Source organism: Crassostrea angulata, chromosome 8 (genome assembly GCF_025612915.1).
Source record: "Crassostrea angulata isolate pt1a10 chromosome 8, ASM2561291v2, whole genome shotgun sequence".
NCBI lineage: Eukaryota > Metazoa > Mollusca > Bivalvia > Ostreida > Ostreidae > Magallana > Magallana angulata.
Genome location: NC_069118.1, coordinates 42667629 through 42685762, shown reverse-complemented (window position 1 = coordinate 42685762; position 18134 = coordinate 42667629). Strand labels below are relative to the sequence as shown.

Genomic DNA, 18134 nt, shown 5'->3' with positions numbered 1-18134 from the left:
GATAAATATTATCAATATTCGCGATAGACAGTCGTTATACAAATGTAAACTGAGGTATCTTTTATTAAAAATCGATAGGTCCAAAGGTTTGTGGAGTGCAGATTTTTAAAGGTACGTTGGAATATAATTGCGTATAATCGTTTTTGCGTCTAATGAATAAAGAGCGTGTTTCATAATTCGTCGGGTATTTTTTTATATGTAATTTTTGTAAATCCAAGAAAATTTAGACCCCGGGCAGCGAATTTTAACAATTTCACAGTATCTGCAGACGTCAAATCTATGTCGAGAGTAATAGAAATATTGTTGGTTTACAGTGAAAATTCAGGGGCGGATCCAGGATTTGAAGGAGCGCCATTTTTAGGTAGGAGGTCTGGGCAAAACCCTGGTGAGGGTCCAGAGTGCAAAGCCCCCTGAAGCTCCTGGATTCTAGAGATGTTGTAGGGTACAAATAAAGTCTTCAAATTTCGACTTTTGTAATATTTCTTCTCGTGATAATACTCAAAAGTAATACAATTATTTATAATCTTTAAATGTTTGTGGATTTACGACCTGCAGTATTTCTATCAAAACCCTCTGCTTTGCAAAAATATGAGAAACATTAATTTCTGGTTTTTTATAGGGGCACAGGGGGCAAAGCCACCGGAAACGTGTGTATTCTACAGATTTGTTTAGGGTTAAAATGAAGTCTTACAATTAAGACTATTGGCCTCTTGTGATTAAACTTAGAAGTAATAAAACTATTTTTGATTTTTGATTTTTTTTGTAGATTTGAGACCTGCAGTAATACCATCAAAACCCTCTGCCTTGCAGAAATATGAGAATTTTCTTACTAATGCATGGCTGTAGATTAATTAGTAAATTAAGATCAATGGGACGATATATATGAAATTTTAAAAAACATACTAGTAACCATACCAGCTTGTAATCGTTTTTGAAAAGGGGAGGGGGGGGGCAGACTCATCAAAAAAAAATCTTGATAAGCAAAAAGAAAAAAAGGTTACTTTCCAAAATCCTAATCCGTGGGAAATGGGGGGGGGGGAAGTATACTTTTTACTTCAATTTCACAGTTTATTTCCTCATTTTTCATTTCAATTTCTTACACTGGTCCCATAAATGTGTTGTGTGGGGGGAGGCAACTCCATGTTAATTCAATTTTTTGTATATAAATTTAAGAAAAATTTGTGTGGCCCCCCTGATGCTACGTGTCTGTAGTATAACCAATTACATATACTTATGGTAAGTGACTGGTCACATTTGATAGCGCTTTATATAATGGGCTTTTTAGTTTGTATGTTACACCATTAAACACACGGATGTTGTTCATACTACACAGTTGAAATTAGTCTAATGTAGAGAAATCCCTTAAGTTTCTAAAGATTTGATATTTAAAACTCGCAATTGTATATTTTATTTTTGCCAAAGCGAGTATGATTTAACTTTATTTTAGCAATTTTAGGGGGCGCGCGCGCCGAGGGCGCCCCCTTGAATCCGCCAATGAAAATTGCTCTGTAATGGGATGGATACGTACAAATGACAACTGGAAAGTATTATGAACTTTGTCTTTTATGCTGTTAAATGTTTTCTTGGAAAGAGAAATACAACAATGAATGTTGTTGAATTTTTTTAATTTAGATATTTAAAAGTTTAATTTCTCCTCCTGCAGCACCCAAAACAGCAAGCTAGAAGTCGCCTGAAGATGTTCGGCTGAAATAGAAAACATAATGAGGATATTATTTCACGAGGTGTAGCTAATTAAGAATTTAATTTTCAGCAAACTTTTTTTTTTAAATATGAGAAGCTAAAATGTAACAAACATGCATTTTATTATTGACATCGATTCTTTATGAAGCGACTTATTACAATGCACGTGTATGGTTATATAAATAAAAGTTTGAAGCTATTCATTCTCGTTCATTGCACATGGCGTTTGCTTCGTTGATATATGCGGCCATCTAATATACATGTATATTTACATTTTTCAGTGTCTTTGCCTGTGATAACACTACGTATCGATTTTGTACTATGTAACCCACAACTTCCAAAGACGCCTAATTGAGGCGCCATCGGGGTTTGATTATTTATATTAACATATTTAACAGCAGGATTGTTTAACATTATATAAATATAAGTTATAAGGAATCATTCTTTGAATATTATGAGCTGATAATTTCGGTCGGGACGTGATCAAATCTATCATAAAGCTCTCGGGATTTATTGGATTTGATCACGCCCCGACAAAAATTATCACCTCATAATACCCAAAGAATGATTTCTTATTCCGTAAATATCGATGACCTTTTGGCAAAATAATTTCACAATTACTGGTTTAGTTACAAATAGCTGCAGGTCTGTATACGTAGTTCCTGGTCTGAAAAAAAAATTGGATTGACGACCTTGGTACTATCCGAACTGTTTTTTCAGAGCTGACGCTAAACTATAATAGCTTATAGCATGTGGATAAAAGTAAAAAAACAATTGTTTCTTACGTGTATTAGTGTTAGCTATAGAGATTAACATGAAATACCTTTGACTTACATTTTTAAGTCACCTGAGTCACTCAGGTGACCTATTGCAATTGGTCTTCGTCCGTCGTCGTGCGTCTGCGCGTCGTGCGTTAACAATTTTACATTTTTAACTTCTTCTTGAAAACTACCAAGCCAATCGTTACTATTTTTAGTGTGAAGCATCTCTATGGTAAGAAAAATATATATTGTGAAATTCATGGCTCTACCACCCCTGGGGTGCCACAAGCGGGGCTAAATATGCAAAAAAGGCAGATTTTCAAAAATCTTCTCTACTCCCACGCATGTGAGGAATAAACTTGCATGGTAAAGATGTCCATAAATCTCTCTACCAAAATTGTGAAATTTATGGCCCCTGGGTCAGGGGTTCTGGCTCTAGGGTGGGCCATATAGTAAAATGTATTAAATCTTAGATAATCTTCTTCTCTACAACCATGTATATTTTTTTAAACTAAATGCATGATTATGATGTCCATGATGCCCTCTACCTTAATTGTGAAATTCATGACCCCTTGGTCAGGGGTTCAGGCTCTAGGGTGGGGCCAATATGGCTATATAGTAAAAATGTATTAATTAAATCTTAGAAAATAGTCTTCTCTACTCCCATATATATTTGTTAAAAACTAAATGCATGATTATGATGTCCATGAAGCCCTCTACCTTAATTGTGAAATTCATGACCCCTTGGTCAGGGGTTCAGGCTCTCGGGTGGGGTCAATATGGCCAAATAGTAAAAATGTATTAACTCTTAGAAAATCTTCTTCTCCATTCCAATTTATATTTGTTAAGAACTATTTGCATGGTTATGATGTCCATGAAGCCCTCTACCTTCATGGTGAAATTCATGACTCCTGGGTCAGGGGTTCAGGCTCTAGGGTGGGGCCAATATGACCATATAGTAAAAATGTTTTAAATCTTAAAAAATCTTCTTCTCTACTCCCACACATGTAAGCAAAAAACTGAATACATGATAAATATGATATTCATGAGGGCCTCTACTAAAATTGTGAAATTCATGACCCCTTTGTTAGGTGTTCAGGCTCTAGGGTGGGGCCAATATGGCCATATAGTAAAAATGTTTTAAATCTTAAAAATTCTTCGTCTCTACTCCCACACATGTGGGAAAAAAACTGAATGCATGGTTATTATATCCGCAATCTTGAACAATCTTTTACCTAAATTGTGAAATTCATGGCCCCTGGGTCAGGGGTTCAGGACATGAAGGGGGGAGGGGGGGGGGGCGCAATTTGGCAATATAGTGTAAATGCATATAATATTAAAAAAATTCTTCTCTATTCTCACACATCTGTATAAAAAATGACTAATAATTATGTTTACAGGAAGTCTTCTACTGAAATTTTAATTTTCATGTTTCCTCAAGGATGGGTTTTGACTCTAGGGCAGGGTCAAAATGGATGTATAGATGTTAATGCATATAACGTTAAAATATTATCTTCTTTAAATACTCCCACACACCTGAAAGGAAAACTGAATTCATGATTTTGTAGACCAGATCTTTTAGTTTTTCACCAAAATTATAGGTTTCACAGTTCTTTTTGAAATGTGGTCGTCATTACAAATTTATAATTTTTCTACTCCAGTATGAAACCTAATTAATTAGATGCATATATGAGACTCTATGACAAGTTTGTGTATGGGATATATGCTACTCAGGTGACCGTTAAGGCCAATTGGCCTCTTGTAATATTAGAATAATTATTTCTGTGTCGAGCTTAAGCTCCTTCTCACCTTCTTAGAGGACCTTAATGGAGTAACCACGGCCGCTTCATTATTTACATCATGTTGTTAATTTTTTACTTTACATGGTGAAAGGAAATATAAAATTAACATAATGATATTGATAATTTTGTATTTACTTCTAACTGGTAAATCAAAAATTTACAACAAGACAATCATCTCATAAATATATCGGGTTATATATGAATAGAAGTACAATCACCTCCGACGTTATTCGCTCCTCAGCCAGAACTGTTCTGATGGTAAGCTCTGACAACGCCCGTGCCTAAAGAGAAAATATGCATATATACAAATATATTATAAAATATATGATATTAAAACAATTAGACTTATCTGTAATATGGATACATTTCAACAAAATGTGGATCACTATTATTAAGTACCTCTTCTCTCAAAATTATTTCACCCGATACTGCACAAAGTCTGGACAGGGCCTGTAAACCACGTGATATGAATTATTAAACGTTAAAATTTGTTTTGATATTTATAACAAGTATAGATTGCTGAGAATGTTTACAAAACAAAATATTGAACCAGTGACATGATGAATATATATTAATAATCTTTTTTTTTTTAAATTTAGATATTTTATTGTCCCAGACAACTTAAACATTTATTTGATGTCAGGGTTGGGAGGCCCTGAAGTCATCAAATTTACAATATTATTGTGAAAAAAGCTGTACATAGGACATTTTTTGCATATACACACACATTCATCCAGTGTTTATGGTTGTGTACACAGAGTAACTATATATACTAAGATTGTTCAAATTTAAAAATAAGACAAAAAGAAAGCGGAAGTTGGAAAAAATAGAGTATCCCAAGTGTAAATTAAAACAGAGGACACTTATTGAAGGGAAGAGAAAATATCCCATCGTTTATAAAAATTGTCTTCATTGTTATTTTTTTTATTACATATAATGTTCTAAATTTCTACAATACAGTATTTCTCTCTTTAGGCCTTCGAAAGAAGGTAACATTTTTTCTTATTTCTTTTCTTATAAATATGGCGTTTTACTAAGATGATCAAAAGATTGATTATATTTTTGTGCTTTGACAGTTTACCAAACAAAATATCAACAATATTGGCATCAATCATCATATTAGTTTGATCATTAATCCACTCAAAAAAAAGAATTCCATAGTTCTTCAACATAAGTACACTCCTAGAATATATGAGACAAGTTTTCAGGATAAAGGTCACAAAAAGAGCATAAATCAGATTGCACAATTCCAATTCTTTTAAAAAAAAAATTTGTAGTTAAAATTCTGTGAACAATTCTATATTGAAACCATTGAATTTGTACATCTGTGGATATCTTAAAAATTGCACGATTATGTAATTTCCACAAAAATCTGTCTACATCAAGGTTAAGTTCATTTTCCCATTTAGTTTCATATTTTGGTTTTTCCCAGGATGTAGCTGTGATTATATCATATATCTCTTTTGAACCCTTTATGTTTTTGAGAATTGGCTTTAAGAAAACTGGATAATATGGATTGTTGAACATAATTGTATTTACATCGTAAGGCAGTTTAAACATTTTAATATTGTTGACAATACCATAATAGGTTGTAAATGGAATCAGTACATCAAATTTATCACAAAAATCTTCATATTGCAGTATTTGACCATTAGTACTAAAAAAATCATATACATACAGAACACCTTTTTGAGTCAAGCATTCATAAAAAAAAAATTGTTGTTAATTTTAAAATGTTCATTATACCAGATTGGCTGAACAACACATTCAGACACTTCGGTTTCAACAATTTTCCTAAATTTAAATAGAGCATCAAATACATCTCTCCAAAACAAGTTTGTACAGCAACTTGACAAAACTTTTGTAAACATATTTCCATACAAAAAAATGTTTTCAATTTTTGGCAACGTACTGAGTAATAGTGATTTCCAAGAGGAAGTATAATTTAGAAATCTACGAATCCATGTGATCTTTAAGCTTGTACATAAATTGTTTAGATCTATCATTCTAAGTCCACCATCTTCATAGTTTTGTGTGATACATTTTTTGCCACTCTTGGAGGTTTATTATTCCATATAAAATTGAAACAAAGTTGTTCTAACTCCTTCATATAACAAGACGGAGGATTTGGAAGAGCAATAATTAAGTGGATAATTTTTGGCAAAATAATAAATTTAATTAGTTATTTTTCCAGCTGGGCTTAACAGACGTTTCGACCAAGAAGCAACACGTTTTTTCATTTCACATAGTTTAGGTAAAAAATTCAATTCTTGCATAGCTATAGGGTTTAGGTCTATGCAGAAGGTTATACCAAGAACTGTAAACGGCTCCTGGGACCATCTTATATTAACCTCAGGGAGTATAATTTGCTTGCAATTTGATAGTGAACCTATTTTAACACATAATGTTTTATCATAATTGGGTTTTAAACCTGAGTATTTTGCAAACTGATCAATAAGAGATAAGGCATTTTTTAATGATTTTTTTGAACCATCTAATAGTAAAACAGTATCATCTGCGTATTGTTGTAGTTTATATTCCTTCCCTGTTATAACTATACCTTTAAGGAAGGAGTCTTCTCGTTATCAAACATATTTCTTATAATAAGAAATTCATGAAATTTTGACACAGTCAAACGGATCATATTACAAAATGATTATATCAGTTTTATCAAATTTGACCTTTTCGTTCTTGCATAAAGGTCAGGTCAAGGTCACTACCTTTTTCCTCAACGTAAAGGATGATAAAAAATAAGTGTGGATCTTTGCAGTTCTGTAGACATTTGTTTAAGATTTGAATATTCTATTCTTCAATGAAATGATAGAATATCAGAATGTCTATCAGCTTATACTACTAAATCGGAATATATATTTATACTAAAATTGATATTGCTTAGCCCGCATTTCCTCTAATTTTCTTAAATTTTGAAGAAATTTTTATTATTTTTTTTTTGCTTCAAATAATAAAATATTTATGATTTTTATGTAAAATGAAGACTTTATTAAAAGATATAAATTGACAGAAAAGCTAATATATTGACCGTTTTATAAGAGAGAAAAACTGATTTTAGTGATTTTTTCACAAAAATCAGTGTATAGAATGGGCGCTTTAAAAAGCCTATAAAAATGTAGTTTGATAGGCAAATCATATTTTAAAAACATATTCTGAAACCCAAGTATCATATCATTAGTTTACATTAGTGAAAAAAAATCCAACATTAATGTTATTGTTTTTAAAATGTTAAATCAGACTCATTAATCTGCAGCAATTCTTAATTGCGCAACATGTGATATTTTCCTACGCCAATATTACGCCAAAAATATAGTCCCTGTTAGATTGTAAACTTTGATTACTTTTTCTATGCCAAGTTGTATGATAATAAAAAAGAAAGAAAAATATTCTATTTTAATTTCCTTTCATCTTGATTTAATGAACAATTAATCAATTTTACGTTTGACAAGTCGAAAACCAGAAAAGACTCCTTCCTTAATATTGAGATTATTTCGGATCAATATACCCATTATTTCGGCACATAGAATAAACAAGTATGGTGAAATTGGATCACCCTGCCTATATCCACTTCCAATCTCAAAGAAGTCAGGAAAAACCCATTTTGAATAACACAAAGACTTGCTTTTGAAAATAATATTTTGACCCATTTTATAAAGATTTCCCCAAAATGAAAAAAAATGAAGTACTTTAAACATAAAACTCCATGAAACTGAATCAAAAGCTTTTTCAAAATCTATAAGAAGGACAAGTCCTGGGACCTTATTCTCGTTGCAATAATGAATAACATCATATAGGAATCATGAGTTTTCACCATTGTATCTCCCTTTCAGAAAAACCTTTTTGATTTTCATGTATAAGAGAAGAAAGGAGAGGTTTCATTTTATTAGCTAAAACAGCAGATACAATTTTATATGTTGTATTCAGTAGTGAAATTGGTCGCCAATTTTTTAATTGTTCTCTTGGTTTATTTCCTTTTGGAATAATAGAAATAATTCCTCGGGTTTGACTTATTGATAAATATCCTTTCTTAAAACTACATTGATAGGATTTTAATATAAATTTATTCAGGTCTATCCAGAAGAATTTAAAAAATTCAGTTGTGAAACCATCAGTTCCAGGGATTTTATCGTTTTTCATGTTCTTAAGAGAACACAATATTTCAGATAAGGTAATGTTATTATAAAGGAGTTGTTGTTCCATTTCATTAACTTTTGGTATATGTATTTTATATTGTGTGAAAAGGTAATTAAGATCTATGTCTTCTATTTCATCATCATAGTTTTTGTATAGAACTTGATAAAACTTTTTAATTTCAGTCAAGATTTCATTTTGATCAACAATACATTTTCCTTTACTATTGATTAATTTTGTAACATTTTTATTTACATAATTTCTTTTTTCAAGGGCACAAAAGTATTTTGTTGGCTTTTCACCATTCTCAATCCATTTACAATGAGTACGTAGTAAAAGTCCATCCAATTCATATTTTCTAATCTTTTCTAATTCATCTTGAAAATCAGAAAGGGCTTGGGCGTAGGAAATTAGGTGATATGTATTAAATAGATCCTGTGTAAATTTAATTTGTCTTTCAAGGAGCTCCTTTTGTTTTTTCCGTTCCTTAGACTTTTTACTAGCATAATGAATAGTAATTTGTCTTATCTTCATTAATAAAGTCTCTAAAAATAGGTCATCATCAATACATGTAGATATCTCGGTTTCCACTGGATTACCTTGTTCCCTATATTCTAATTCAGTTTCTGCTATTGTATCTTTAACTTTCTGGACATAGGTGGGGTCTCTTAATAAAGAATTTTTGAATCTCCAAAAACCTTTACCTTTTGTAAAATTGTTAAATTTTAATTGTAATTCAATAATAGAGTGATCTGTCCTATAACCGGGTAATATTGATACGCTATGTAAAAGTGACATTAACTCTTCAGATATTAAAAAGAAATCTAGTCTAGCTTGTTTGATAGGTGTTTTTTTACTCCAGGTATATATTCTTGCATCAGGATTATTTATTCTCCATGGGTCCACCAGGTTAAATTTTTCTTGTAGCTTAATGACTTCTAATTTATTTTTTAAATTATTTTCTTTAACATAATTATGACAGTCTAGGTTGAAGTTTTGAACCAGGTTCCAATCTCCACACATAATTATAAAATCGTCACTGAATTCTTCAATAATGTTAGAGAGTTCTCTAAAACAATCTGGAGAATCTCTATTTGGACCATACAAGTTTACAATAGTTAGAGAGTATTTGTTATCAACAAGTATACTAGAGACAATGTAATGTCCATTGGGATCTGACTTAACATTTGAAACAGTATATTCAAAATTATTATTAGTAAGGGTCAGTGTTCCCCTTGAGTTTGAATTACCAGGGCTCATTAAAAAATCCAGGCCCCATTGTGCATATACAACACTTTTATCATTTGAGCATTCCGGTTCTCGTGCGAGAGATGTAGAGACGCGCCAAAGTTGGGACACGTGTCGGCGAACTAGATGACAGGGTGTCAGAAATAGAGAAAGATACAGAGAAAATCGCTCATTTGGAGTCAAAAATAACTGAACTGAAAGATTATATTATGAACCAAGAAGCCAGATCGAGGAAGTACAACCTCCTGGTTTATGGAATCCCAAAACAGGAAAAAGAAAACCCCCTGGAGGTACTCAACCAGTTCTTACGGAATGATCTTCAGATGGAGAAAGCAGTGGTCGATTCTCTCATTATTCAAAATGCCCACCGCATTCCAAGGAATCCGGAAAACAGATACAAAGAGACGGCACCAGAAGCTATTATTGTTAAATTTGCCTGTTTAAAGGACCGCAACATTATTCTAGCCCGCGTCCATGAAGTTAAGCTGCCAAAAGGAAAGTCGGTCCGTACAGATTTACCTGGCCCATTGAAGAAAATGCGTGCACAGTTGGCTCAAAAGGCCTATCAGCTTCGCAAGGAAGGACTAACAACCCGAATTATCGAAAAACCTACATCGGTGGAACTTCAAGTCCGACGTACAACAGACAACAGATGGTCCAGGTACGACATGTGATAGTGTATCTCAGTGATTGTGTCATATAATTGTTAGCCTACGTTAATATCTGGTTATTTTTTGTGACTAGAACATGTTGCCTAAGATTAATTAATTACGACATGTGATAGTATATCTCAGTGTCGCATAATTGGTATTGAAAAACCTCTAACATGTGTTAGCCTACGTTAATATCTGGCTAATTTTGTGACTAGAACATGTTGCCTATTAAAGATTAATTACGACATGTGATAGTGTATCTCAGTGTCATATAATTGGTATTGAAAAACCCCTAACATGTGTTAGCCTACGTTAATATCTGGCTAATTTTGTGACTAGAACATGTTGCCTAAGATTAATTATCTACGATATGTGATAGTGTATCTCAGTGTCATATAATTGTATTGAAAAACCTCTAACATGTGTTAGCCTACGTTAATATCTGGTTATTTTTGTGACTAGAACATGTTGCCTAAGATTGATTAATTACGACATGTGATAGTGTATCTCAGTGTCATATAATTGGTATTGAAAAACCTCTAACATGTTTTAGCCTACGTTAATATCTGGTTATTTTTGGTGACTAGAACATGTTGCCTAAGATTAATTATCTACGACATGTGATAGGGTATCTCAGTGTCGTATAATTGGTATTAAAAAAACCTCTATCATGTGTTAGCCTACGTTAATATCGTCCATTTTTGTGACTAGAACATGTTGCCTAAGACTAATTATGCATAATTTTGAATGCTTGTCTTCCCCCGCAATGTCCAAGTATCTCATCCTTATAGTGTTTCGCACAATGCTGGAAGAATTTTTTTTATTTACAATTGATTTTCAGCACGCTAGAATGTATGAATGTGTTTTTGTTTATGGGCTTGTACTAAATACTTTGATTGATAATGAGTGAATTTAAGATTTTATCCCTAAATTGTAGAGGGCTCCATGATGTTAACAAACGAAAAGATGTGTTCAAATATTTGCGAGAACAAAAAGCATCCCTGTACTGTTTACAAGAATATATTAATAATCTGATAACAATTAATCATGACCATACCTCCTGGTCCAGTTCTTCCTCGTCGTCATCACTATCGTCATTATCATGTTGCAACATCATTGATATCATCGAACATTTGTTAGCCTAAAAGAATCAAAGTATTGAAGTACTGGAGTTGATTTTATCGATTATTATTTATTTTGAAATCAACGATATATTATTGTGCATGCATGACAAGTAAATTCCTGTAGGTATTTGAATTACACATATTTTTTTATGATATGAATTCTACTACAGGCATTTCGTGAAAATCCTATATCAATCATGTTGTGTAATGATCAAATAATTTTTCCATCAGACTACGTATCAGTAATCGAAATAGTTATGAGAAATTGTATGGATCCAAGCAAAATTGAACTCTAGTCTCGTTCAACCAGACTCTCAGCCGTATCCGCTAATCTCCGACAAACAAAAGAGACTCTCTGCTTGTCGGAAATTTACGGAGAAGGTTTGGAATCTTTATCAAAATGTTCACTGGCTACATATGTTTGCATAAATCCAAAAACGTTTGTGTCGATTTCCGGGGGCATTTTCTTTGTCCCTAGAGACTCGGTTTTGATCTCTTAGAACAGGTGGTGTGTCCCTGTGTGCATGTGCTGGGCCTCTGTTTGCCTCTGTTTGCGCAAGCTGGACCCCTGGGGGCAGAGTCTCTTAGGCAAGGATTGCCTCTCCGGGGACCCGCTGATGGTCGCTGTGAACCGCTGTGAGTCATCAACGGTTTTGTCAATTATACATTATTTCTTCTGATATATTATGGAGATATATGACATATGATTATGATTTTTAGGAGTATTCCGAAGATTTCACAACATTGCTAATGAAATTGGTGATACCTATTCTATCAACTATTTGAAGAAAAAAAAATAAAAAAAACTGAAAGGATGATATTTCACCATGAAATACTCTTACATTTTAAATAAGGGATTTTAAATTGTTAAATTATCAGACTTAGTTGACTCTTAATTTTTTCAAAGATTAATGAACATTTTTTTGTGTGTGAAAGAAAAAAAGAAATTATACCTACCGCAAATGGAACAAGAATAGTCAATAAGCTAGATGCCTTTTATGACGTCACGTGTCGCACAATAGAAGGACGGCAACTCGTTCCTATGATCGATTATTCCCCTTCCTAAATATTGAATTTCCACGCCCCCTTTTTAACTTACGTAGAATAAGTTACACAATTGGATTCGAATAAAATCAAACGAATTTTAACCGGCAAAGATTGCACCGGCTTTAGGGAAAGTTTTATAGGATGTATATTTTAAGGCTTTTGGTTCTATCCATTGTCTTTGTTTTTAGAAAGTTTGTTTACTCTCTCTATTAAAAAAAAGATCTGGAACTTATGAAATCCGCAAAGCAATAAACCACCTTTAGTTACTATTTTAGAAAATGATAAAATAAAAGAAGATGATTTTTATAAAAGGTTTATTAGTGTAGACAAAACTAAAGCTGAACATATTGATCTCATGATCAGAGGCTGTTGTGTAAAATCATTATTTTTCAGTATTACAATGTACTACAGTTACTATAAATGCTCTTGTTTTGAATTATCAATGTCAAATATTTTTAGTTTTCTGTAAAATATTAACAAAAGTACACCAATCATCATATATGTAATTCCAATAGGTATTTATTGAACCATGTATAAAAGTCAATGTAGAAAAAACCCAAATGTAACTAGCTTTGTCATAAATCAATTTAACAGTATGATAGATATTGTAGTTTTCAGTTTTTCTCAGTAACTGAAGTGCGATTAGGAACAGACCTTCACCCACATCAAATTACAATGCTTCATATTTCACAACCAGGACCTCAAGTAATATGTTTCTCTGGAGGAGCAAGTAGCCAGTGGGGTCCTACCCAGTAACCTCAGCGGAGGAGCCTATTGTGGTGTTACTTCTCAGAGAGGGGACCTCGCTCACTATAAGGATACCAATGGACTCTATAGTCAACCTAGTTAATGGTAATATGTTTAAATTTAAAGACAATTTTATATTAAACATTAAACTTTCTTTTAGCTTAAGTTTACTTTAAACCTATCTTTTGTCGTATTCTAAATCTGATTAAAACCCCAAGTATTGTAACACAATTACCCACAACAAATTGTGTTATTATTATCCTTATTTAATTTTACACTTGTCGGCATGTACACCAAATTTGAAGTCAATTTTATATTAAACATTAAACTTTCTTTTAACTTAAGTTCACTTTAAACCTATCTTTTGTCGTATTCTAAATCTGATTAAAACCCAAAGTATTGTAACACAACAAATGGTGTTATTATTATCCTTGTTTATTTTTCACTTATCTATTTTACACTTGTCGGCACGTACACCAAATAATACCTGTATAGAGAAGTACACTTACCCCAGGCACTCGACCAGAGCAGTGTTCGTTCATGCAGACAGAGACCATTACCGGACCATTAACTTGACGCTAGAGTACAACACCTCGAGGGATATGGTCACCGATTCATCCCTACGCGGTTATTATGGATGGAAATACCAACAGCAGATAACCACCAAGGACATATTGACCATGTTATGGAGCTCAATGACAACAACCGTGGACACTTGGTGATTTATATATAAATAAGGTTTGACGTGGAACCATCAGAGTAATCTTTCTATATTAGTACATTTTGACCTGTCAGCTGCGACACGAAGAGACAACGCTACGGACGCAGATAATACTCGGACTTAGTCAGAAGAGAGCAGTCCTCAACGCACCACCAGTGAGGAAGGTTCCCCTAGGCCTCTAAAGAGACTTCATACCATCCCGGTGAATGATAACGCTTAGACAGTTTCCTCTAGATATAATTATAACTATGTGCCTATTTAATATATATAAATATTCGGGCATTTAGTTTTAAAAATAATACGAATCATATTATCTTTGTTATTTGCCTTGTGAGGATATTATTATAGACAATGCCGACAAGCGTAAAGTTCATAAATTATTCTATTCTATATATTTTGGCGATTATGGCCACGACCTTACGAAAGCCGAGAAGGATCATTCGAGATTCGAGATTCGAAATACGAGATTCGAAATACGAGATTCGAAATACGAGATTCGAGATTCGAAATTCGAGATTCAATATCTAAATTAACCAATCAAATCAAGGATCTGAAAATATGTATCTTAGCGACATCAAACTGTTCTAAATAAAAATCATACGTACATGCTCTTATATACAAATAAATGCAATGTTCACTTCTCCCTACCTAACTCATTAATTATTTGTATTTACTTTTACACAGAATATCTAAGTAGACTAGTAATAATGCTGTATGCTTCGCGGATCTAAGTGATTTTGTTTGCCCTGGTGCATTTCCACCTGATGCGTTTGAACCCTAAGGTATTTCACCACCAGTAATAGTTTAAAACCTGGGTTTATTCACCCCTTTTGTGTAAAAATGCGGTTATGGTAGAGAACTTCATAAGCGTAGCTAATTTTTTCTGTAGGGGGTCCTAGGCCAATTTTAAAAAAAATTTACTATGTAAATTTAAAGCTGCTTGGTCCGATTTTATATAAAATTTTATGCACGCTTTTAAACGATGGCTATGCTTAGTATATGTATAATAATAGACATTGCAGTAGTTTTACCCGTCAATTATGCCAAATTTCAATGAAGAAAAATACGTACAAAATTTGCTAACAAAACAAACGACATTAAAAGGTACCGCGTTATTTCGCCTCATGTTAAATTTCACCCCTGACGACTAGACGGGTATGGTTGTATTACGACTTTGACATCGCTTTAAATAAAGGTCAAAATGATCAGACAAATTACAAATAAACATGTGTAGGTTTTGTTCGCTAATATTTCCAAAGTCTGTTTTCTTTACAATCGATGCATAGCAGGCGCGGGTTGAATAACCCCAATCATTCGGGGGACGAAACCAAGCGGTTTCCTTTTCTAAACATTCCCGTGATGCATTTTGGTTTGTTTTTTCGTTTGCCCAAAGAGAAATTATTTTTATTTACTTTGAATATTTCTTACTTTGAAAGGAGACTGATTCTGCTGGTATAAATAGGAGAAAGTCCATAACTTTCTAAGATAAATGATTTGTATGGAAAAAATTTTGATACTGTATTTACAAAAAAATCGGACCAAGCAGCTTTAATAAGCTCCAATTTTCCCGAGGAGGGGGTCCAGATCCCTTGACCCCCTCCTTTCTAGATCCCCGCATGAAGATTAGTACATGTATCTAAATAATCTAAATATCAATAATATGTCCTGTTTCACTAATAAATATAAGCATTACTTATCGTTTTTATGTATGCATACAGTGATACACTAGTACTATGATTATAAACAAATCATTGAGATATTATCACATCATACGGAATTATTAATAAATACATTTTTTTTTTCCTTTTCCTCAGTAAACAACTTATTATGAGTCTTACTTTTGGAATTGTTTTCAAGATAGAAGATACCTACTCTCTACAATCAAAGGTAGGGATGATAGGGTGCCAATTTGTTCACATTGCCGATTTCTTGTGCAGAGAACAGTAAAACCTTTTATTTGATTGTGCATGAATATTTCAAAATTAATTGTTGTACATATATTTTGTTATAATTCATTCATTGATATATCATCAAGAAAGAATAAAAGCATATGTTTCACAGCCAAGTTAAGTTTCTCTGAAGCCCCCCCCCCCCCCACCGCACCAAAATTGACAATAATTACATATAAGTCATACAAATGTTTACTTTTTTTGTAAGTAAATCTCTTAAGATGTAAATAAGCACTGCAAACAAAGATGTGTGTATTTAATATACTACTACATTACACTTAGCCAGATAAAATGTAATCAGGATGAAGCTACAAGGGGTGAGTGGTGCAAATTTACCAATTTGTCACCATACACACAGAACACCAAATAAAGAAACTGTAAGTGGTGTGTGGAATGCATAAAATTATCTCAAATAATCAGTGCAAAAACCCACAAATAAGCTGTTATTTGTTACATATCCTGCAAAAACATTGATAAAAAATGTTATCGTCCCATAACATAGCCGATTAAGTTAATGTGTACATATGGTCAACGTACATGTAATTCTAATATACAAGAAGGCGGACGTATCAGGCGGGGATCCAGAAAATTAAATTTCAAAAATGATCAGTTGAATTACATTAAATGCTTTGAAAATTGTTTTAAACTATCGCACGGGTCAAAATGCGTGATAGAAGCTATGTACAGTGTAATTGGAAACTTTCATTTTATATCAATATGTAGTATTACCTATTATAACAAATGAGAGTATAGCACAACTGCCACAAGCAATACATGTCCTTTACTGGCACCACCTCCCTCTCCTTACAAAAATGAAACAATTGCCGTTTTATTTGCTAAAATGTGTGTGGTTCAAGATTTTTCTAAAGGACATACCCAATTAGAATTGAAAAAGAGTCGTACGTTTAAAACTAATTTTGTCAAATTTTTAGATTCATTTGGTTATATTTTGGTCCATTTGGGTAAATATATGCACCAGCGCAGCTCTAATTTATATATAATCAGGCCATAAATTCAAAATATTTTCAAAAATTAATAGCTTTAAATCCAGTGGATGAAAGAAAAGGAAAGCAAGTCGAACTCGATGAGTGCTAATACCTGTGTTGAATGAATGGTACAGTAGGATATGCGCAAAATAGTCCCGTCTACTCTTTCCTACCCTATAATTATTGGAATATTGAATCCGATAATAAGAGTCAAATTTAAAATCAAGTACGGATATGTACCTGTTTATCAAAAGTAAAACTACTCATAATTTATCTACAGTGCATCGTTATGGAGCTACACAGAAAGTTTTATATTAATTTGCCGAGCCAAATAAAAAAAAACCTGGAAAACGAAGAGAAAACAAAGTGGGGACAGAATAACTGACAGATTAATTAGGACTCTATAGCCCCCCCCCCCCCCTTGAAATGTATATACTGAAAACAGATTATTGTCGTACAACATCCGCACACAATTTAAAGAAAATTTCATGTTTTTTTTATCATTTTCGCTAGCTAATGTAAGACATCACAAATACCCCAAACCCCCTCACGGAAAAGGAAATGCTAGGTGATGAGAGAGAGAGAGAGAGAGAGAGAGAGAGAGAGAGAGAGAGAGTCGATGTAAATCACAGGAGCGCTAACACCGTTAAAATTAAAGCTTGCTAGTTTGTCTGCCCTACCCTAGCTACTTCCTCTCTTTTCTCGTTTTAGAGGCTTAATTATTGTCTTTATATGCTTGTAACAAATCAAATCAATTTCAAATTCTAAATCAAACTGAATTTGACACTACAAAACTCTCTCTCTGTCTGTCTGTCTGTCTGTCTGTCTCTCTCTCTCTCTCTCTCTCTCTCTCTCTCTCTCATATCGACAATGGCATTGCCATACCCTACAATACACTATTCTTATCTGGAGTTTTGTCTTTGAGGTTGCAAATCATTATATCTTCTATGGTTTAAAACTTTATCATAACCTATATTTTGACATGTCGATTATTTCATTGAGTTTCGTTTCATAGCTAAAACATTTAGATTAAACAGATCTTTCTTCGCGAGCCGATTTTTACACAGTTGGGGCGAATACACTTCGGGTTAAAATTGTTCGGGGGGAAATACATACAGGGCAAACAAAACCACTTAGATTCGCAAAGCCAACAGTGTTATTTCTAATTTAATTGATTATACTGTGTGGGGTTAATTCATCAATGTTAATTTAACCATTTTATAACCACTATATAAGAGCTATTAAGACATTT

The 18134-nt window shown here is 33.0% G+C and overlaps 1 protein-coding gene across 1 annotated transcript; it reads right to left on the bottom strand.

The window, feature by feature from the left end:
- Positions 1-1644: 1644 nt before the first annotated feature.
- On the bottom strand, positions 1645-13783 carry LOC128160985 (uncharacterized). Its single transcript, XM_052824261.1, has 7 exons — positions 13736-13783; positions 11366-11449; positions 4664-4714; positions 4483-4545; positions 4369-4405; positions 4272-4312; positions 1645-1704 (listed from the first exon to the last, which is right to left on the bottom strand). The coding sequence occupies exons 1-7, from the start codon at positions 13781-13783 to the stop codon at positions 1645-1647; spliced, it is 384 nt and encodes a 127-aa protein (XP_052680221.1).
- Between the last annotated feature and the right edge of the window lie 4351 nt (positions 13784-18134).

Bases quoted from the DNA above. Each gene is read 5' to 3' on its own strand.
- LOC128160985 (XM_052824261.1), bottom strand. From the start codon at position 13,783: ATGGTCTCTGTCTGCATGAACGAACACTGCTCTGGTCGAGTGCCTGGG. The intron at 4,546-4,663 runs GTACTTAATAAT...TTTTCTCTTTAG, and splicing joins AAATAATTTTGAGAGAAGAG to GCACGGGCGTTGTCAGAGCT. The intron at 4,313-4,368 runs AATTTTATATTT...ATGATGTAAATA, and splicing joins ATTATCAATATCATTATGTT to ATGAAGCGGCCGTGGTTACT.